The sequence below is a fragment of the Mycteria americana genome, chromosome 7, assembly GCF_035582795.1.
Source record: "Mycteria americana isolate JAX WOST 10 ecotype Jacksonville Zoo and Gardens chromosome 7, USCA_MyAme_1.0, whole genome shotgun sequence".
NCBI classification, from domain to species: domain Eukaryota; kingdom Metazoa; phylum Chordata; class Aves; order Ciconiiformes; family Ciconiidae; genus Mycteria; species Mycteria americana.
The window spans coordinates 56,113,527-56,136,154 of record NC_134371.1 but is presented as its reverse complement, the minus strand read 5'-3'; the positions used below and the strand labels follow the sequence as shown (position 1 = coordinate 56,136,154).

The 22,628-nt window shown below is 39.8% G+C and overlaps 1 protein-coding gene across 1 annotated transcript in view; it reads right to left on the bottom strand.

Moving 5' to 3' along the window:
- LOC142413206 (vitellogenin-1-like) overlaps window positions 1–22,628 on the bottom strand; it is a 43,852-nt gene that overhangs the window by 5,917 nt on the left and 15,307 nt on the right. Inside the window, exons 12-31 of the mRNA XM_075509255.1 lie at window positions 22,225–22,442; window positions 22,042–22,139; window positions 17,689–17,813; window positions 17,501–17,602; window positions 17,295–17,414; window positions 16,847–17,036; window positions 16,665–16,758; window positions 16,368–16,553; window positions 11,081–11,225; window positions 9,278–9,497; window positions 8,226–8,395; window positions 7,190–7,583; window positions 6,723–7,048; window positions 6,583–6,639; window positions 5,428–5,697; window positions 4,167–4,373; window positions 2,974–3,116; window positions 2,317–2,455; window positions 993–1,128; window positions 91–277 (exon numbers count right to left, since the gene is read on the bottom strand). Coding sequence (XP_075365370.1) covers window positions 91–277; window positions 993–1,128; window positions 2,317–2,455; window positions 2,974–3,116; window positions 4,167–4,373; window positions 5,428–5,697; window positions 6,583–6,639; window positions 6,723–7,048; window positions 7,190–7,583; window positions 8,226–8,395; window positions 9,278–9,497; window positions 11,081–11,225; window positions 16,368–16,553; window positions 16,665–16,758; window positions 16,847–17,036; window positions 17,295–17,414; window positions 17,501–17,602; window positions 17,689–17,813; window positions 22,042–22,139; window positions 22,225–22,442 — 3,527 coding nt within the window. The remainder of the gene's footprint in view (window positions 1–90; window positions 278–992; window positions 1,129–2,316; window positions 2,456–2,973; window positions 3,117–4,166; window positions 4,374–5,427; window positions 5,698–6,582; window positions 6,640–6,722; window positions 7,049–7,189; window positions 7,584–8,225; window positions 8,396–9,277; window positions 9,498–11,080; window positions 11,226–16,367; window positions 16,554–16,664; window positions 16,759–16,846; window positions 17,037–17,294; window positions 17,415–17,500; window positions 17,603–17,688; window positions 17,814–22,041; window positions 22,140–22,224; window positions 22,443–22,628) is intronic.

Below are 22,628 nucleotides of genomic sequence, written 5' to 3'. Positions count from 1 at the left end.
TCACCTAGGAGCTAGACATCTCCCATCCCCAGACTAACTCCCTGAAACTTTATATCTAATTCCTGAGTCCTCAGGATAAACCACACTTACGCTGAGGTTGTATTTATGTGAACCTCTCTTGAGAAAGACTGAGGATCAACCTTTCTTGTAGTAATGATGAATTTTGGGTGTTCAGTACAGTCTTGGGCCACTATCAGGCTGCAGCTTTTATTGAAAGAATATGTACGGCTCACGTGATCGAATGTTTTGAAATCCCCCTCACTGACTTCACATGTGGCTGCAAAACAAAACCAGAAAAGAAATGGCAGATGTGACTATGGCATGCGTGCTGTTGCAAAGTATTAAAGGCCACCTCTGTGAGACTGAACTACCCAGCAAACGGGAAAGAAACTTCAACATCTCCTTGGCAGAAGCTTTCAATGCTGCCAGAGTCTGTAAGGACAGGATAGCACTACAGAATAACTACCACATACAGACTATACTAGTATTGATTTTGATTACATCCTAAACACAAAACTCAAGCTAACAGGGACTAAAATGTACCAAATTCTTGAGAAACTAAAAATAGTAACCATGATAAAAAGTAGTTCACATTTCCCACACAAGTGCTAGGCACAAACCAGCTAAGACTCACATAACTCCTTTCTGAAGAAAATAAACAGGGCAGAAAATATATGATCTGTCTTGTACCCATCATCTGATGCCTCTCAATGCAGAGATGGCACCTTCTTAGAAGGGGCAAAAGACAACCTCTAGGACGTGCAGACAGGAGTGATTCCTGAACTCTGGATATTTACATCAGGTTGAAGTCTCTTCATTCACCTGCCAACAAACACGCTTCTAAGTGAAAGAATGAGCTGTTGAGAAAGCAGGGTTAGAGACACTATGCTTCCCTATAAGACCACAGCAAGCAAAGGCAAGGCCCAGTCATGGCAGAGGACGGATCTACAAACATTGCTTATTCATGAGACAAGCATATAAGTAATATTTACATTGATCTTCTTGTGCTATTTGTGAAGCTATTTCAGGAAATAAATTCCAGGCAGTGATATCTCGAGCCTCGTAAGTTGGAGATGGGCCTAAGGGCAGAGTGAATGGCATTCGGAGTGCCTGGTAGTAAAGTGTTACCTGAAAAAGCAGAAATGAGAATACATTAAGATAAATTGAACCATATTGCTCAAGATATGACTGCAAACAAAAAAAGACTCTTATCTTGAAAAAAAAGTCTTTAAGATGCATTTATACAATTGCAGTTGTGTTAGTCTCTCCAGGATGCACCCAAACCTTAAGCTTTTGTGAGGAATCGTTGTCTTCTCTTCTAGTCACACTTCTCGACTTTTTGAGAAATTGTTAAGGACATTGGAAAGTAACCGACATAGATGAAGTTTAAGTGGTAATTAAGTGACTTCTTAAAAAATAAGGTAACAAGTTAAGTAACTGAGTAAGTCGATGGATGTGTCTGGAAAAGCGAACAGCATCCATTACAGGCTGAAAACTGGCATGACGAGTATTGGGGTAAGATCCCTCACTGTAGCTACAAATTACATTTACCAATTAATGCCTAGTGTGCCTACATCTTCATTATCATATATTAAAGATCCTGCAATACTGAAGCACCATGGAAGGTTAAAGACACACTAATTTCTCTGTGTATGAATAGCTAGCTGTTATTAATTTGCCAGAGATCCATAGGGGAAATTTTTCAAAGCAGTGCATAGGGATTTGGTGGACAAGGACCAATTAATCAGTAGGACTCTGCAGATCCAGCCTGTGCAAGCTGCTCTGAGAGCGTAACTAACTGCTCCAGTTTGGTTAAGGCAGAGTTGTATTTGTGGCTGTCATAACTTGCTTGGACCTGTCTCATCATGGATACTGCAGATGTAGGACTTGAGTGCCAACACAGATAGATGCTGTGCATGGTTGCAACAGAGTGCAAGGTGTTCTCAAGGCCTCCATTATCTGCTCTGAGGCCCCTATACATCCCACAGAACTAGTCACACTGGGTAAAATGAATAAAGGTGTGAGTGCAGAGCAGTCATACTTGAGACAATTTGGGCCTAACTGCTGTTCTCAGCATGGAAATAAGGTATTTGACTACAGAGTCTGATTTTCAACGTATTGCTACATTGCACCAAAGCAGTACAAAATCAAGAGTACTCTTGTATGTATTTCAAGACCCATGTAATGTAGTCGGGTATATAGCAGCTTCTCTAAAAGGGAATGTTTTGCTTCTTTTTCTTTACATTAAGTATCAAAATGTTATCAGTTGAAAATCCATTCAAGGCAAGGAAAAGGAAAATAAAAATTGACACGTACCCCAGGAGCTTTAATTACTGTATCAATTGTTCGTGCAGATGTTGCAGCTGCCCTTACTATAAATTCATGAGATGGATTTCTCTGATGTGCTTCTGAGAAGCCCAACACAAGTGCTGCACCAGGAACGTATTGCATGAATCTAGAGATAAACAAGATGTGACAAACTCAGGTACATGAGCAAAAGCAGACATGGGAGGATGAGGACTACTGGCAGTTCTGAAAAATCAGGGAAACAATGGAAGAATTGAAAAGTCAAAGAAATAATACTTTGGGTCAAATTAAATGGTTGATTTTATCCAGAGGAAACACATTGGTTTTATTTTGCTTATTTTAACTGGGTAATTTTTGAGACTGAATAGAAGAACATTTCAAAACAAAAAGTCATTTTGAACTGAAATATCAAATCATTTAATATGGAAAATGAAATTAAGCATGTCAAGTTTTTAAATATTTGGGGCGTTTCTTTTAATATGAAACATGCGGAGTAAGTAGAACACATTCACAAAATACTTTTGTGCCATTGAACTTATGTTCATCCCCAAAAAACCCCAAACATGTTTGGGTTGAAAAATTTTGTCCAATTCTTTCAGTGTTTTTATAAAGCCAACTAGTGTAAGAAAGGCAAAGTAACAACTTAGGAAAGAGCGAATTACATACGCCGTGCTTGTCTTTTTTATCCAGTATGGAAGGCTTCCCCATTGCACCTTCAGCTGCACAGCTGGCTTCCTTGCCAGTTGGCCTGTGGTAGCTACGGCTGCTATCCTGTAGTCCCGGCACTCCTTGCCCCATCTCAGTCTGGCCTTTACAAACAGGGAAACAGTCACCCAAATTTCAGAAGAGAATCACAGAACCACCCTTGACCATTTCAAAATGCAAGTTTTTCTTCTTTCCCCAAACTTCACATTGATCCTTAATGTTTCCAAGTCTTTCTTTTGCTCTAAATAGGCTCACAGCGAAATTTTGATTACATCCTGAAAAATCTGAGGCACAGTAGAAAAAAAGTTTGCTAGGCTGTGCAGAACTACATGTACATGCTCTGGGCTCAAAGCAGCCCCTGAAACATCAGGTTTGTCTTAATTTCCTGAGATTTCCTTAGACTTGGTAACTTCATAATCAATATGTATTTTTTTCTGGAAGAATACTGCACTGTAAGTTCTATTAGCCTTCCCCAATACCTCTTGATTTGAACCCCACCCCACTTTTTTCAATACTGAAATACCATGCTGAATTTGTCAATTGCAGCTGCGAAAAGCAGAGGTTTGTAAATTGTTACGCAAAGACTTCTTGCATCAAAAGGCACATGGGAAGCACAGCACAGGGAGACGTGAAAAAGGAAAAAGAAAGACCTGTTCCTTCATTTATGATGCTCTCTCAGGCATGAACTCATTACCCAACTTTACTTTTTCCATCTTTTCATATAAATCCTAAGAAATACAACATTTCAAATGCACTTGAGTTACGAGTCTTCTGAAATGAATTATATAGAGAAAACAGCCAGATTCCCAGACAAGCAAACTCATAGTAGAGGAAATGATAAATAGGTAGTAACGAAGCAGTCAATTTTTCAAACACTTTTTATACTTCTACTGGTCATATTTTGACGTTTCTTGAAAGTCAATATCTTTTTTTGCCAGATTTTGAAGCGGCTGACTTTTTTTATTTTTTATTTTTTATTCAAAAGAATGGTGAAAGACAGGAACATTTTCTGAAATTTCACAAACTTTGTGAAACATTTCAAAATATCTATGTTTTTCCTGTTTGGTTCTCCTAATCGGCAGGTGCTCTGTGCTTATTTAAAAAACTCTGGGCTTTTTAGATGTCTCTCTGGACGAAGCTGCCTGTGTGCTTACCTGTGCTTTCAGAGGCAGTATTACAGCATCAGCACACGCTTTCCAATTGGTTTCGGCCAGCTGAACCACAACTAGTTGCACTTCCACTTTGGCAGCATCAGAACGAACATATGTTGTAGCTTGATAACCTTGATTTCTGCTGTCACTCCTTACTGCCTGTGCCACAATCGTAATGCCAGGTGGAATTACGTCTCCCAGGAAGTTGCGCTGAAAAACAACCCCCAACCATCTGTGCTTAAGTATTTCTGTGTGTTCACTGTAGAGCCTACAGTCCAGTTTATGTGTGCTGATAGCAGGAAGCAGCCCTCGTCCTTCATCAGTTTAGTTTGTGGTACGTATTTCTATACCCCCAATATTCAAGAATAAATTTGGTCGGAATCTTGATTATTTCATTACCACCAGGAATTTTCAAAGATGTGATTGTTTTGATGCGGATCCAAGCCTCTTTCAAACTATCTTTATGCAGTTAGTAAGATTTTGTGCATTATTTTAATATTTCAAATAGCTGCCTACAATATGTACTAGACATCTTCCTAGCCGTATACACATTCACAACATATTTTACTATGCTACAGCTCCTTCAAGCCAATTATTTTGAAATCCTTCTTAGTAGCAGAGTTCCCATAGACATTGTCTGCATTTGCAGAGCTATTTGTTCTATTATTATGTAGATACCTTTACTTAGTACAATTATAGAATACTAAGTGAGTAATAAAGATAAAGATGATCTGTGCTTAATGGGACTTTACATCTACCAACCAGTAATGACCATGGAGAGTCTGATTTTAGTTATACTCTGCATGCACTCATGACCTCAGGTCTACATCTAAAAATAATTAGGTGGACTTAAGTTAAAAAAAAATCTTTAAATAAAACTTATTTATTTCCTCGCCATTTTTACCTTAATGCAACTTATTTTGCATTTTGGGCTTTCATAGGAAAAAGAAAATTCTTTCCCCTTTAACTTACAACCCCATTCCCTTCAATTTTTATAATTTCCAAATCCAGGCTTTCACATACTTCAAACACTTTTAGAAAGGAAAATCCATCCAAGAAACCAGCAAACAAAACCCTAAAGCCAAGGGAATTTGGAAAAAATGTTTTCATGGGGGGAAAATATCTCAACGGACTTTGACTTCCCATTTACAAACTTGACTTGCAGCGTACTTCCTGAGCCTAACCCCCTCAGCTGGTTAGTGCCACCACATCTACAGTTCCTGCTCAGCAGCCAGCAAAGCCCGGCTGCTCATTTGTACCACACAGAGAGTAGTATCTCGCGCATCAGGCTGGAACCACGGCTGTGGTGAATGCTGACTCTGCTCACGTGGCTCCTCCTTGAGCTGTGGCCAGCGTTTGTTCCGTGGTGGTGGCTGCTGCTGCTGCTGCTGCTGCTGCTGCTGCTGCTACTGCTGCTGCTTGGGTGACTGCTCCTGCTCCTGCTTCTGCTGCCACTGCTGCTGCTGTTGCTGTGGCTGCTTCCCGATTCAGAGGAAGATGACAATGAGCTGCTTGATATCTTCCGATCTGGATGCTATGAAACAAAAATAGGTTAAAAATCTATGGCATGGCCTCTAGTTTTACAATGTAGACATCAAAATCAGAGCTATCAGCCTCCCTTTAGAGGTAACAGACAGACTTAGACATATCTAGAGTGTTATTTTTATTATCATAATGCAGACATGAAATATGTTGGGTAGGAATGTGCCTCGGATCCACCTGGACCTCTTTGCAGATAGGAAGGCTGTGTAGACAGTGATTGCAAATGGCAACATCACACTGTCCAGGTCTAATGTTAGGGAAAATAAAAACTGACGCTTAATAAGTGGTCAAACGTATCCATTTTTTTAGAAATAATAAAGAGATTACAATTTAAGTAAAAACACTGTAAATCATCTTTCTCTTTCATAAGCAGGATACATAATAACTTTACAGGTAACACCAGCAAAAGCTACTACATCATCGTCCTTCTAATATATACTAAAAATACCTCTGTGCCATAATGCATACTGAAACTGGTTTCTGATACAATCCACACACATGATGATTTTACCATGATTTCTTAAAAACTGTGGACACAGCTATTCCTATTGGAAGACCCTGCTGGTTTATAATTCCCTCATGGTCTGTGCTAACTTAGCTTTGGCTGCATTGTACAGCATCTAGCCTAAAGGTGTCTTGACCAAAATCTGAGGATTGCAAGTGCTGCAACAACAGAAGGTTGTAGTGTAATAGTCGGTATTTTAGTAATAAAGTAATAAATGAAGTAAGAAATATGCGTATTTTGGTCATCATCAATGTTGATATTGGACAGTATGGAATGCTCAAGTGAAATGAACCAAACAAAGCCCTTCAGTAATATGCTTGATCATATCAACTGTAGCCACCATGGGAATGTGCGCTTGAATTAGGGACCTACCCAATGGACGTGAGCAGACCTGAAACGGAGCCGGTATACTTTTGGAAGGTGATATTCCTGCAAAATTCCAAAAGAAGTCATTACCTACAGCTCAGTAAGGATCACCTCCAAGCAGAAGTCAAAGCATTAGAAAAATTTACCCATTCTGTAGAAGCATCATAGCTACTGTGACTGTTAAATTGGGACTTGACATGTTTCGGCTCAGCTTGTCTGTCATATTTGCTGTGGCGACGAGAAACACCAACGCTTTCACTGCTGCTGCTGGTGCCACTGCTGGAGCTTCTGCTGCTACTGCTGCTACTCTGTGTTTTATGCTTCTGCGCACGGACACTTCTCTCTCCTTCAGCAGCGCTGGCACGTGGAAATGATGTGGTCTTGGACTGCTTCTTAGCCTTATGCTTTATACCAGATGCTTTGCTAATGCTGCTGCTGCTGTTGCTGCTACCTGTGCTGCTACTGCTGCTGCCTTTGCTGCTGCTACTACTGCTTCTGCTGCTGCTGCCACCCTTGCTGCTGCTACTCCTGCTTTTGCTGCTTCTACTGCTACTACTACTGCTGCCCTTGCTGCTGCTACTGCTGCTGCTACTACTGCTACTGCTTTTGCTACTGCTACTACTGCTTTTGCTACTACTGCTACTACTACTGCTTTTGCTGCTACTACTGCTGCTTTTGCTGCTACTACTGCTGCTTTTGCTGCTACTACTACCACTACTACTGCTGCTACTGCTACTGCTTTTGCTGCTACTGCTACTGCTACCACTACTGCTGCTGCTGCTACTGCTACTGCTACCACTACTGCTGCTGCTGCTACCGCTGCTGTCCCCAAAGGGGTAGAATTTCTTTCCTTTGGCTTTGGAGCGTCTTGTTTTCAGATTTATCTGGGTGCCTCGCTGTGATGCTCTGTTGTCAGAGTCACTGCTGGAGGGGCTGCTCCTTGTACTCTCGGCACTTCCACTGGTGCTGCTGGCACTGGACGATGAGCTTCTGGATTTTCTTGTCCCCTAGTCAATGGTACCATTGGAAAAACAAAATTATTTTTCTGTGTTCCTGCAGAAGGCTGTAAGTAAAATCAGACACAGAGAGCTATGAATCTCTCTGCTGCCTTAGAAGACAAAATGTACGCCTGATAGCATTCTTGCAATACATCACAATAAGGCAAATTCATAATAATGTGTTAAAACCACACATAAGTAGAACAATACCCCAAACCCTTTTGTGATAATGAACATGCATAGAAATTGTTGTTCATATAATTACATGTAACTAATGTTGGTAATGACAGTGCTGTAGCTGTGACTATCTCAGGGCAAGTGGTGTAGGTAGGTGTCATACCTTTTTGCTACAGTTGCAGTAGCTGGAAAGAGCAGACTACCTTTTGGGCACACAACAGCTATTTTGTGTCTTACGAGATTTCCAGAAAAACCTACAAAACCAACCTGCTCTTTCTAATGTCCTTCACCTGTAGAAGGGATGAATGCAAACAAAAGACCTGCAGAAAGACTTGTGTACCCAAAAGCCTGTCTTTATTTTCCAATTTTTGTATACTGTCTAAACAAAGGAGGCTACTTAGTAAAAGAACTATAAATAACTAAGCTTTGTGTAATGTCTCCCACAAACCTAGAAGTGGATTTTTACAGCAGTACCTGGTAATCAGTATCATCAAGGATTTTCTTCACTCTTTTAATTGCTGCTTTGGTGGAAGATACTTCTGCCTCTGGATCTTCAAATGTTACTAAACGTACCATTTTTGTAGGAGCTTGGTCTCCTGCTTGAATTGTGACTTGTATTTTTTCAATAGGTGCCTCTGTGTAAACTGAAATTGCATGACAATTAGTATTACTGTTAGTATTAGCAACTGAATAATAGAATAAGCCAATTTTTGCTATAATTGATTTATCCATTCTTCCCCAAATAAAAATGTAAATGCTCATTGATTATTTTTGGTATTGAGCAACTTTGCTAAAAAATTTCTGTAATAGCTAAAGCACATACTGGCAATAACCAAATTTTAAAATATTAGCATGATACTAGATTCTTTTCAAGTCGATAAACAGAATGATCAGCAGATTTAAGTCAAGTGAATTGGATTGCCTAACTAGATAACACTATGGGACAGCGAATTAGGCATCAGAGAAGAACTGAGGCTCAGCTCTTGAATTGTAAAGAATTGCCCAATGGTTAGGCCATTAGTTTGATACTTAGGAGACCTAGATTCAGTGGCCTGCTGTGCTTTTACTTCCTATGACCATGGATTAAGACATTGAGGACTAGATCCTGGCAGGGTTAATCCATAATTCTCTTTAAGAGCCTGGGTTTTTAGAGTGTAGCTACAGGACACTGCATCAGATCTGTTGCCCATGTCCAATTGCTCTGTGCTTGCATCCCAAATCCAGTGATTCAGGATGCATCAGACACGCTCTGCAGGCACAGATCAGCTCTGCTTGATGCTGGCCATGCTGAGCGGCATTGCTGGGAGAGCTGGGAAACTGTTGCTCAGACGAGCCGGGGCGAAATGGATTCCTGCTACAAGCATAGTCTGTTGCCAATACTGGCAGGGCTGGTAGGTCTAATGGTAGTTTTAGTGGTACTTAAGATACAAAAGATATATATGTACCTATACAAATATATATGTGTATATACACACACATCTACCCACCCACCCATTACTTTCTTTTTTGTTCACAGTTGTAGTTACCTGGCTTGAAGCTCATTCTAAGGGCGTGCTCTCCAACTAGGTAATAAAGAGGCACATTTTTGATAAATGCTGCATGTACGCTTTTCCTCTCAATGCACACTTCAAACCCAAATGTACTTGCATTGGAGCACATGGACTGAACAAATGGCTCTTTTCGGGAAGAAGAGTGTCCAAAGGAAAAGGAATTTCCCGATGAAACATCTTTTGCAGACTGTCTGTCCTATTAGATAATACACATGTCAAGTTAAAGTGGACAACAGTAAGAGGAATACTTGCATGTTATGAGTCCTGTTTCGGTAATAGCTACATGTATTCTGCAGGAGGAATTCACCAGTTTATTTGAGATAACAGGGCTGTGACATAGGACAACTTGGTTTTCAATTGGACAAAATTATCAACTGAATGGCTTGATTAGACTATCTAGTGTAAAAAGACCTTCAGGCTATAAGAATGGAAAATGATATCACAAATTAGTTCTAAATATTTAATTTTGTTTTGCTGGAGTATTCGACAGGGTTAACAGGTTCTTGATAAATCTGAGTGTGCTCTAGACTACTGGAGTTCTTTCCTTTGATTTACGATTGGGTCAAACAACAGAACCTCCCTCTAAGTCCATGAAAATTCTGTCTCAGTTAAGGTCTGACATGAATGTGAGACTACATCAACTACATGGTCAAAGCATATCAGATGTTAGAAATTTCCACTCAAAACTATGTAATTCACATGTGCTAAGCAATGCTTGCAGAAGAACAAATTAAAATTAATTAAAATTAGAATCAAATCTATGAAATGAAAACTATGATTTCTTGAAGCAATGAAGCAAATAGTTAAAGACACATAATCATAAGCTTTCCTTTCACATGTAATACAGGTTTGCAGTTAATTTTCTACCCAGTTTATCATGTCTCACAAGATTCCAAACTTGTATGAACCCCACTGAAAAACTAGAATTTTAATGCTAGTATTTTATTTCCAAAGGAAATTCCAATGATACTGGGAAATGCTCCAGTTAGTGCCATTTTTCAGTTGCTGTTCATTTAAGAATGACTGCGGAGTGCTGAGTTTTCAGGAAGGGCAGCACAGAGGCACAAAGCAGAAGAACTTTGCTTGTTCCAGGATATTGGAAACTGCTGTCACTGATAGTACGTTTGCCTATTGACTTCTCCATAGGAAAGTGCTGTACTCATCCTCTGTTCCTCTCTTATTTTATCTGAAAACCCTTCCGAGTTGCAGGACAACAATGAAACCAGAACAGGACAGTGTATTCCTCACCTCTGTCAGTCTTTCACTGAATGAATTGTCATGGTGATACCTTCACAACGCTGCCCATCATAGAAAGCCTGTACTGGCTTTTATGGAAAACTGTAGCTCAGGAAGTCATTTGACTTGACACACAAACTGCCATCCATCCTTGAATCAGGATGCTTATAAGCATTAAATTTGGCTCTACAAGTTGAGCAGTGGAGCGTCTTGTGGAACATTTGTGGCTGCCCCAGGAATGTGATGCTTGCATAATGGTTGCAAAGTATTTTAAATATTGTGGGCCTATCCTGTAGATGGCAGTGTAAAATTAATTACCAAAGAAAATGCTTTTGCTTTTGAAAAAGTGTTGTGAGTCCCATGTATTACACTCCAGATTTTGAAATAATGTTACTATAGGACTATTTGTGTTATTAGATTGAACCTGTCTTATTTTGAGCAGCATTGGTCAGAGATGAATTGTACATTTTCCAATGGAGAAAAGAAATGGTGTCCCACTGATTAAAAGCCCAAAAAAGAATAGTCAGACGCTACATCATTTACCCTGATGTTATCAGTCTCGCCTGATGCAGAATCTGAATCAAAGGACATCTTCATTATGTCAGGCACTGCTTCAGGTAGAAGAACTGGAGTCATCTTACTAGCAGCCAAATCCCCAATATTTCGAGTAACAGCAAATGTCTTAGACCTGCAGAATAAACATTAGAGGAAGCCTGTATCGATAAAGCACTGCTGAGGAAAAGACCTGAATAATGCCTTGTAGCACGTACTCAACAACATGTATCATACCTTGCAAATTGCTTTATAGGTATTTACAGCATCTTTCTTGTTAGTTGTATTTTCAAGGACTGCTAAGAGTGAATAAAGACATGGACTAATCTCAGGGGCAGATAGCTCAGTTAGGCTTTTAGAATGACATGTACAGGTTAAAAGCATTGCAGTTGATGGGATCTCCATATGCCTAACCCCTTGAAGAACAGTCCACTTGCTTAGAAGCCTGGCCGTGGATTACATTATTAAATTTTTGAGCCTCCTATTTTGATCTTCTGGACTTTTAAATTTTTAAACTCTGTGTGTAAAAATGTGTGTTTTAAAATCTGTGTTTAAACATCTTCTGTGTGTTCACTGCTAAACTTAGTTCGCATTTCCTTTGACATATTTGGGAAAATACTGTCATAACTTCAAAAAACAACCTGGGGACTGGTGGCTACTGAATGCTGTTTCCTGTGCAACTTTTTTTAAAGCATACTTAAAGAAAGGAGCCTGAAATCATCAAAGTAAGTGTCTCCAGCTTGATCTAAACTCACTGGTACTCATGGCTTGGCCATGGCTTGGAAAGACATCACAGAGATGAGTAGGAAGGTTAAGAGCCTATTTACGTAAATGTGTTCAGTACATTGTTTCCAGTGTTGTGGACTCTAAGAGTATTAGTCAGGGTCCAGGATGAGTGATATAAGGTCCAGCATGAGACTGAGACTCTCACGGCTAAATATCCTGACCCCCTGGCTCCATACCCCACGTTCTTCATGGAAGTTGTTACAGTGCTGTGATAAATATGAGTTTTGTTTTGGGTCAGAGAAACGTCTTGAATACTGAACACTTTTGAGACATGAAAACCTATTTCCCTCAGCTATTAACATTGTGCTAACTCTACCTTATTAGCCATTTATCAGTGCTAACATCCAGCTCAAAGTTTCCCACGTGCTGTTTCTCAAGTATGAAGTTGATCTGCTTGCCCCGGGGCTTTTGTGACCTGCCAATGGAGGTGGCCTTTGTGACAGTGAATGGAAAGATGGTCTGCAAAATGGTCTCTATTTTAATATGGTCCACACTGTACTAGCCTGAGCAATTCCAATCATCTAACCTATTTGAAAGATGAATTTGTATTCATTTGATAGCCCTCTCTTCGTCTTGAAGGCTCCTACTGTGCTGTGTGCACTGTAAAGCACACAATTGCACTTCATGTGGAACACCTCAAAAAAATGTGTGTCACCTGTGGGCTTTGTTTTCTTTTCCATCTCTCTCTTTTTTTAGATAAGGACATGACAGCAACGCGCCACGCTGGGTGATAGGAGAACCTTGAAGAATGGAATCTGAAATAAAATATTCTCCCTAACAAGCTGAGAGGATAAAAGAAAATACAAATCAACTTGCATTTCAGATGTCTCATCTGGGTAAAGGGACAAAAAGGGAAATGACTTATTTTAATCCCATTCAATAATTCAAATGACCACTGAACTGCAGGCTGGGTCTCCAAGCAGAAAGTCCTGGGGTTTCTTTTCCAATTTTTTTTAGTATTTTTTATGCCAATAGTCTACTCCTGCCACCTAATGAAAGTGGAGGATCGATTCCTCCCTGTTGAGCACAGAGAGCCGACAAATGTAGCTGCATCACAGGTGACACATGTCAATGTCTGCAGAATCACACGGCACAGTAAAAATAGGCTACAAGAGCCAGCTCTGGTGCTTTAACAAGAAAAACAGTCACAAAGAAGGCCTAAAGCTATGGTATGAAAGAATCTGTTCTCTCTGATCCCACACAAGGGAGAAAAAATAAAAGGGAGATTTTCCAATATGTATTAGTGTGTTTTTTGGATGAGAGAAGAAGCTGTGCTATAGTATAAGCCAAATTCACTGCAGGGGTAAGGGACAAGCAATTCAGCTGTGTTAGGCCCACTGATGTTTCAGTGAGCGTGGCCTTACATACATCCCTAACATGGGGACAGAAGAACTCAAGGTCTGTTTAAAACAAAGAAAATCAACAAAAAACTATTTTCCCCGGTTTTAAGGCACAGCATGACATTGTATCTAAATAAATGAGAAGCAAGAGACAATCCTCCAACCAGATCTTTAGCTCTTTTTCCACTGTGGTGAAACAAAAATGTCTGCCTTTCCTGTGCATCGTCCTTCTGACCTTGGTGCAAAGGTGGTGTAAAAACAGAGACTTGGAGCGCCAGTCACTCCCCTTCTCTGCCCCCCACACACCGCACTGCCTTGCGAGCTCACAGCGCACGCTGGCTCTTCTGCGTTTTCCACTGCACGTGTGGTATACACACTGTATGCAACATGTGTTGTATACAGTGCTGTAATTTCATAATTCATCTTATAAATCAGATGTCCATGTGAAGCAATTTCTGCTTATCCTACAGTTAAAACAAGCAAAAAAGCCCTTTGATAGGAGCTCTATTCAAGAGTATGTATATACTTCAGTAGCCTGTCATTATGGATATGTGATGTATTTGCAGAGTGCATTCTCTGGCAGCTCTCTCTATTTATACTTTAATCACAGGGCTCTAATTTTTCCCTGAAATTTATTTGATTTTTACTTCTTCCTGTAAATCTTGTTTAAAAGTATGTTTAAGTAGCCATCTGTAGTATAGCAAATAATTATGTTAAAAGAGCCTTAAAAATAACTATTATTTTTAATTAAATTTAACTTTCATAGGATTGAATTGAAACACATGCTATATATTCTCTCCATGGTACGATTAATTATTTTGCTCTCATTTTTGCTATAAAGAAAGTCGAGCCCATAATGTGCTGATTTGTGTCGGCAATGCAATCTCTCTATCACCAAAGTTTTCATTATTTTTTTTCTTTAGAGTCTGTGATTGCTCACCTGAGTTTCTCTTTGGCTCCTGAAAATTTATATAAATCCCACAGCTGTGACAGGTTATAACCTGTACGGTGTGTAGGATATAACTGAACTTAATACTATTGAAGACACTTTGCTTCCTGCATCTGGGTGTGAGAGATGAAGGGGAAAATAATATCACATCCTGACTAGCTTTAACAACATGGTACTATAGAAAGTAACCCACTGACCATCAAGACAAAGTGCCCAATACTAAAATATTTTGAACAGAGCTCACAAACAAATGAAAGAGCAATAGATTTCTAGAACCATTTCTTTAAATGAGGAATTTAAAGCCATCAAGGGAAGGTGTCAGAATATCTCTAAAATGTTGAATTCAATAGGTTCTTTATTCTTTGGTGGATCTATGCAAAAGGAAGAGAAAGCCTATGTTAAACTAAATTTTTTGACTCATTCTATGTGGAATATATATGTATCCTTTCTCTCTCTATCATGCCTGCTTGTTTCTCTTCATCCCTTTAAGATTTTATTTTGCTTGGTCTTTGACCTCCCTCAGTGATGTGGTTCAATGTTACATTCTCTAGTTATTGCTTTGCCTTCACTTGTACTCATTGCTGTTTCATTGCTCTATGTGGTTTCCACTGACCATTTGTTTTGTAACAGTGAACAGGAATGCTTTTTGGAGAAAAATTGATGGTGCTAAAAGTTAGCTAGTGAGTATTAGCTTTCTCATATACTTGGCATTATAGAGCTGTTTCCGACTGACTACTTCACTTTATAAACGATAATGCTGCAGGGTCTAGAGCAGGGCTTGGGCTGGAACTCATGGACCTCTCCACTGTAATCCCCTGCCTCCGATACTGACTTGCTTTATGCTTTCTGGCAAGGCATTTAACCCTTTTTGTGTCTGATTTGATTTCCCCTTAAGTGAAAGGAGGAAAATATTTTGTATTTTGCTTTGTAGGGAGGATCTTTCTGTTAACATTTGTAGCTCTGCTCGAGGCTCTAAAGTCCATATCAGTGTCCAATATTCTCATTTCAGTTCAGCATCCTTATTGAGTTCATTAATAGCCGCCTCACGCTCTCCAACCAGGAAAGTTAGCGAGAGCAGGTGCCTGCTGTCCCTGATGACCTTGGGAGCAGAGTGTCCTGGTCTTCACAAGAAACCGAACAAAACTTTTGAGCTGTACTGCCCCAGCAGCTTACACCCAGCTAACCGATGCTCTGTGAACTGCTGAAACCCTCCCTCCTCTGCACGGAGAAACTGATTACAATCACATTTGATGGAGTGGAGGAATCATCTTAGGGAGAAGGATGTGATGTCAAATGCCTACTAGGATGGTCTGTGACCATTGAAGGGCAAGGGAGAATAATGATTAGCCTAACTGATGGCTAAACTGAGGAGACCTGCAGAGCTTCTCTGGGCCAGCAGCCATGAATGCTAATTGCAGCTGGATCAAGCAACTGAGCTCTTTTGTTACGGCTGTATTCCTAGAGCAGAAACTTGTTAACATTTCTGCGGATTGTATAACAGCTGATTTGTGTCGTCAGTGATGCTTTTTCCTTTGTGATGAATTTTCGGCTTGTCTTTCTCAGTATTTTTTCGTGTGTGTGTGTGAAGGTTTTCTAAGCTTTGGTCTACTGCTTTGATTCCTTGGACGTACTCTTTCTGCTTCCTCCCTCTCTTTGTGCTTGTATTTCCATCTGTTTTCATTTGTTTGGCATCTGGCTACAACAGTTTTCCAGAGTGTATTGTAATTGCATGCACTGATAATAAATCAAGTAGTCCTAACAGGCAAGAAAACCAAATGCAGCCACAGGGAAACAGGGTAAAAACACAAGAAACACCAAATCCTCTACACTTCAAGGCATCAAATGCAAATATATATGGGTTATCTGTTATAACCGATAGGATTCAGCTGGCTTATATCTTACCTAGTCTTTCCAGTCCAAATATATGTATTGGGATAGAAATTTTATGCCATTTGTGTTTCAGATAGCTTATGGGTCTCAACAACTGATCCTAAAGAGGATTTTCAGGTGAAGACCACAGGAAGTAACACATATTTTCAAGCAAAGCTTTGGTACATGCCACTTCATTTAAAATAAATAAACTACAACAACCATTGCCAGTTACCCAAGCTGTCAGTCAGACAAGATCCCTAAGCAAATGTTCTGTTTTATTTGGAAAGACTCTGCATTGCTACTTAGAAAGATAATAAGTGCTATGTCTTACCTTACAGTAATTACGTTAGTCTCATCTTTACATGCTGGAATTTCAATTTTGATATTTTTTTCCTTCATATGGACAGTGGCAACAACATTCACAGGTATATGAGCATTCATTTTGGTGTGTCCTTCCAGCCCTGCCTGGATCATGTGTGTGTTGATCCCCATTACAAAGGTCATCTCCTTAGCCATGCTGAAAACGTAGAATGAGGGTAAAATTATGTTTAGACAGCAAACAGCTGTTGAATTTTTATGGCCTCTGCCACTTGGAAATATAATTCTTTATTTTATCCTAAATATTTACCTTAGACTCATTTTGGACCGCAGCCTAATGTTGGCATTTAGTAACTCAGTCAGTCTGAAATCAGACTTTGGAGAAGGTGTAATCTGTGCTTGAACTATTACAAAGAAAGCAAAAAAAGTGTTAAAAATCCCCCCCAATCCCGACAAGCACGTTTGTATTGCTCAAGTCTTGAAATACGTTACCATTTCCTGCCACTTTTGTGACAGAAGAGTAATAGAAGCTGGTCTCTGTCGGGAACCCAGTGCAGGTGGGCACGATACGACGGATCTCAGAGGACAGTAAAGCCTTGGTCCACTGCCTCCCTACACCACTTTGAAGGCTACTGATTATTCTCCTTATCGAAGGGATTTTTTCATCAGGTCCATACCATGCCTGCAATTACAGAGTTCAACTTGTCTAAATAAGCAGAACTTGAATATCATGATCCGTGTCATTAACTGTGCCTCAGGGGAAAGTCTGCCAGCAACGATAATAACTAATCCTGATCAAAGCTTGACCTTATTTGCCTTGATTAATACTAAAGACAAAAACCCTCTTGAATTAAAAAGTTAAAAAAAGGGAGAGAATGTGTGAAAGAAAGAGTATTTTATAGCTCTTGATGCTTGGGTGGTGGTGTTTTTGAAATGATACCTGCAATGCATTTTGAATGGCGTTTTTATCAAGACCACCAAAGAACAACTCTTGGCCAAACATCTTCAAGTAGCCTGATGCAAAAGGTTTGTCACTGGAGAATGCCTTCCAGTCAGAGAGCTGCATGAGAAGAGGAAGAAAGTCTGATTCTTCATAACATTTGGGGAAGAAACACCTTAGAGATTTTGTTTTCCCCAAGAATTTACTGTTTTCAGAATTTCCTTGAAGTCATAGTCAGTCTCCCAGTTCCCGTCAGGAGAGTAAACTTTAGCAAACATCTCCTGCAGTCCTTCAACCATTATTCCCACCTGTGGAAAGAAGTAAAGTGTAAATGCCAGTTAGATGATGGTTGTAAGATGGGATGAGAGGACAAACTGTGGGTAGACCCAGTTACCTCCAAGGGATCAGCCACTCTTCCAAGAAAATGTGTCCGCAGCTGGGACATTGCCATCGTTGGAATTAAGCTGCCTGCATTATTCAATACCAAATATTTAGCTGCCAGTCCACTCATAAGGAACTCTGAAGAGAAATAGGCAGTAAAACACAGCACAGTTAGTTTTTAAAGCCACAGTGTGCAGATTGTATCAATTTACTAATTGCATAATTCAACTGATACAGCATGATATGAGAAAGGCCAGAAAACCCAGCTATAAAACTGATGTTATAAAACAGTCATAAACAGAATATTCTGCATTTTTTAACTATTAATGGGCAAAATTACAAGCCCCCTGCTCATTACGTGGCGGTTATGCTATTTTTCCAATTGCTTCTGCTATATTATTTACATCCGGTCAGATTCTGTAACATCAGCTTATGAAATGCTTTTAGGAGACATCATTTAGGGCAACTTGACAAAGGGGATCAGAAATGAAAACAGATTTGCCATCCTTTACTAACAGTTTAGGGAAAGTGATATAGATGTCCTATAAGGACAGATGGTGAGGTGTAGATTTGTCTCTCAAATGACTTAGAGGCAATTTAATACATCTAGTTCCAAATGCTGTAACTCCTCACATGAAATGCACTAATTGTTAAGTTATTGTTAACTATTGAGTGAACTTCGAGCAAACATGATTTCAGTCTATTTATTTTCTCTACTTTAGATTTATCATCTATAATGTTTTTCGATACAGATCATCAGTGCAGAGCACAGTCATGTATTCTTCCTGATCTTGGCACAAGTCTCTACAGTCCTGTTTTCTGAGTTAAAGTAATCCCAAGGCTTTTCTAAGTTTCTTTAGGTTTCAAGAAGAACAAGGCTGACATGATATGTAGACATCCCTGTCATGCTTCCTTTCTTCCAGCCCTCCTCTCCTCTTCTACACTAGTTGGAGGACAGGGAAGTATTTTAGGAGTCCCTATGTTAAATTTCTGCTATCCTCATGTTAGACATAGGCACCACATACTGATTAAATCCCAGGACCACCAGAAATCAGCTTTGGAAATCCAGTACAGCCAGGATAATTGCAGAGCCCTGGAAGATCCAGACCAATAATGTCAGTACCTGTACAGAAATTATTGATGAATTGTAGGAAATATATTTTCAAGCATTATGAGAGGGAGTGAGTCTTCTACCTCTTTCCGGAAAAGGAGTGCCTAAATTCTCATAAATTATTTAGCCAAAAGTTAAAGAAAAGATTATTGCTTGGTTCACAAATGTGGGGCGTTATGAATGCTCATGCCCATGTTACTTCTCTAGTGCCACTCTCTGTGTTTCAGATAACATCTCACTTGTGAGTCAACACTTTCCCATTCTCTTCCGAATCCGTGCATGCAGACAGGGGTCTGGATGGTCCTTTACCCTTGTTTACTCCTCACGCTAGGTTGTTTTGTATCAGATTGCTGGGACTAATTTTGATTTCTAATTTCTCAGGACAGATTCCAACTTTTCATGTATTTGAGAAACAGCCTGTTGGAAAGGCAATCCACTCAGGCTACTAAATCTGTATGAACTGGCATTTCACTACGTCACCTTCACTGTTTTGCTGTATGAAGCTCCTGTGCTACCCAAAGTGCTAGGCACTATCTACCTACAGCATACATGGTCCAGTAACAGCTCCCACAATCAAAATACAGGTATGTATGCCACCCCATTGATGGCAGAGGAATCGGTGGAGAACCTTCAGCAGACAGCAAGGAGAGATGACTAAAGCTCACATTTTAATGCTGATCCTATAGAAAATAAAAAGCAAAGCGGTGCCACACTGGGACATTACTAATAAACTGACTTGAGACTTGGAAATGTGAAGACTAGTTTTTCTCTGAATGAGCTTAGCCAGAACAGTCCTAGGTGTCATGTGGACTGGACACTAGAATGAGGCATGGTACTTTCGGTGAATTTGTTAAGGCTGGTTCTTTGTGTTCTAACCCAAGAAAACTGTTAGTTAAAAAACCCCATGGTACTTACTGATACTTAATAAGAAGTGTTGCTCATAAATGATTAAATGATTACACAGAATTCATTGACTTGAAGAGAGCAGGGATATTTTCCATATCTCAGGCATTACATAGCGCTAATGCTCTAAGAAAATATTTACGAATGAAAAATCCTACTGACACCGTCAGATGATGCACTGTAGCCACTTCACTGTGAGAGTGTAATGGCACCTGCATACATCTGACTAAATGCCTTGCCCCAAGGAAGAGGGAAAGAAAAATCAGTGATCAAAGAAAGCAGTCTTTGGTACCTATGAACATTAGTACACATATTTAATTATATGAATCTGTGCATATTGAGAGTCAGATTCTGTCGGTCCTCACATTGAGCAGAACCTGGGTCATCCCTTTGATTTCAGTAGCAGTGTGTGTAGAGCATGAAGCACTATCTGTGGTGGCCATGTGTGACAGATTCCAGATTAGAGATAGATTCAGCTGACATTATTGCCTGTCATTAAAAATTCAGCATCTAGCACCACAAATATCTGTGATGCTGAGGGCACATTTTTGTTTTTAGCAAGGAAATAAGTACTGCATTACAGCCGTCACTATGGTAACTCCTCCAGAATGGACTCACTGAAACATATTTCACCTGTGGCTAGTGGTGACAAATCAAATCAGAAAGCTGGAGGGTGGATCCTCCCCCCACACCAGCATGATAGAGGATTGACTTCTTTTAGCTAACTGAGTTATCCAAGTCTAAGATTAACATGTGTGAGAAAAGGATCTTGTTCCTTATTCTTCAGGATGAGAGGTTTAAATATTACATATGCATGGTAGCCAAATTTCTGACACTGGTCTTCACCAAGAAGTAACAGCAATTCACTGATGTGCTGCATTTCCAGGCTACAGCCAGAACAAAGTAATCCATTTCACATAGCCCTCTGCCAGCCACGCTCACGCGTACTGCACCCTTCTTTCTCACTGTGAGAAAATTCAGATAGCTTCACTTTAAAAGCAAAAATAAGAGGAGAAAACGAATACCTAAAACTAGAAACACAGATCTGCATATTACTGGAAAATTTATCTCTCCCTGAATGCATTTTAAATGGTACGAAAGTTCACAGAGTGCGTATTAAGTGACTGTATTTCTTCGGGCACTCTCTGTCTCCACCTGTGAGGCATCAAGCACATGTATTGTATATTACTGTGGTTGTTGTGGTATGTATTATATTTATTTGTATTATAGAGCAGATTAAATGTTCATGTAAAAACCATGAAACAGGGGCAGGGTAACAATAAGATCTACAAAAGTCTTTCAAACCTCTCCCCCTCTCCAAAAAGAAGGCAAAAGTACTTGTATGCTTAGTATTTAGTATAAGTACGCTTAGTACACTGTGGATTTCAGATGTTTCAGAGTCTCTTTTTCTATTGATTACTTTGAAAAGAATCTTTACGTGTACCAGTGAATAACAAAAGTGCTAAAACCATCCAAGTCCTCCTAGAAAAACAGCATGTGTAAGGAGACTGTGTTTGTAGATATAATCTCCCTAGTCTGCCAGCCACATATGCCAAATCACCGAGGCTGTCATGGTCATTTACATAAGGGACTTGCTTAAAAAATCTCTACTGAGAAAAATAACATACATGGAAAATAGAAATAGCTACAATTTGGCCCAGCAAGAGCTATCTTCTAATCTGGTTGTCCCCGCTCTGACTGCTTTTTTATGTGCAATTCCCATTGATGTAACTGGTCAGCCTCCAGATCCCATGCATGGATCTGCCCATTCCAGTAAAGAGTCCTGGTAGGAAGGTGCCACAAAAATCTTTGGACAATAAGCCTGAGTTAGCTGCCCATGGGTGCAATGAATTGTGACATCTGAATGTTTTCAGAGATTGCTGTTTCACTGGGCACTACTGTTGGGGTGAAGAGTATTTAGCATCGCATTTGAATTCAGCAAGAGTTGTAGGTGTTCAGCACTAGCAGAAATTAATCCACTTCAGCTGTAATTTAGGTCCCTTCTGTTTGTTTGGTGCTGAACAATGGTATGAAATTGTTAAGCACCACTGAGACTATGGCATTTGATACAGGAGCATGTGCCTCACTGGCTAATGAAAATGGAGGGTTAGAGCCCCACAAGCCCTCTGGTAATTTCATGCTTGCGGTGTACAGTACAAAACACACAGGGACCTAAACAGTCTCCAAATGGAGAGCCTGAGATTTTTATATTTTTTTTTCACTAAACATAGGAGAATATGGAGGAACAACATGCAGCTAACCAGCTGCCTAGGAGAATTGAGTTCTCGTACTGTATGATTTTTTTCACACATTGACCTGTATATATTTCTCTACACAATCTCCTAATCTTACCTTTAAACATACTGAAGCGTAAAACCTTGCTGAACTGATACCCAGATCTGTCAAATTTGGGACTTAATGCTCTGATAGCCATTCTGCAGGCAGAAGCCCTGAAAAGATTCAATGAGCACATTAACACCTCAATTAGTTTGCAACAAGTTTTTCACCTAGGGAAGGGATCCAGATTTTCCTTACATCACTTGAAGATCTGGAGCTGTGCTTCTACCCAGGGCTCTCAGGTGAGAGTAGATGAAACTTGCCACTTGCATGCTAGGTTCCTTCAGCACAGCATCAGCTAATGTCATCAGTATTGGAAGACCTGGCTTGGTTTCAAGCAAAACCACTGCAGCTAACATTCGGACCCGAGGATGAATTTTGTGATTCAGGAAAATCTCAAGGGTAATAGCCTGGACCTGAAAATGATAGATACATTCAAATTTACAGTATGTTTGAACATTTTGCTAATAACCATTCATCACCGGTGAATAATCTCTTCATCACTAGTGCAGTAAAAATTTGTATTGTTTAATTATTATGGCAACAGTGTTCCTGGTTTCATAGTCTGAGGGCTGGAAGGGGCATTATGGTAATGTAGTCTG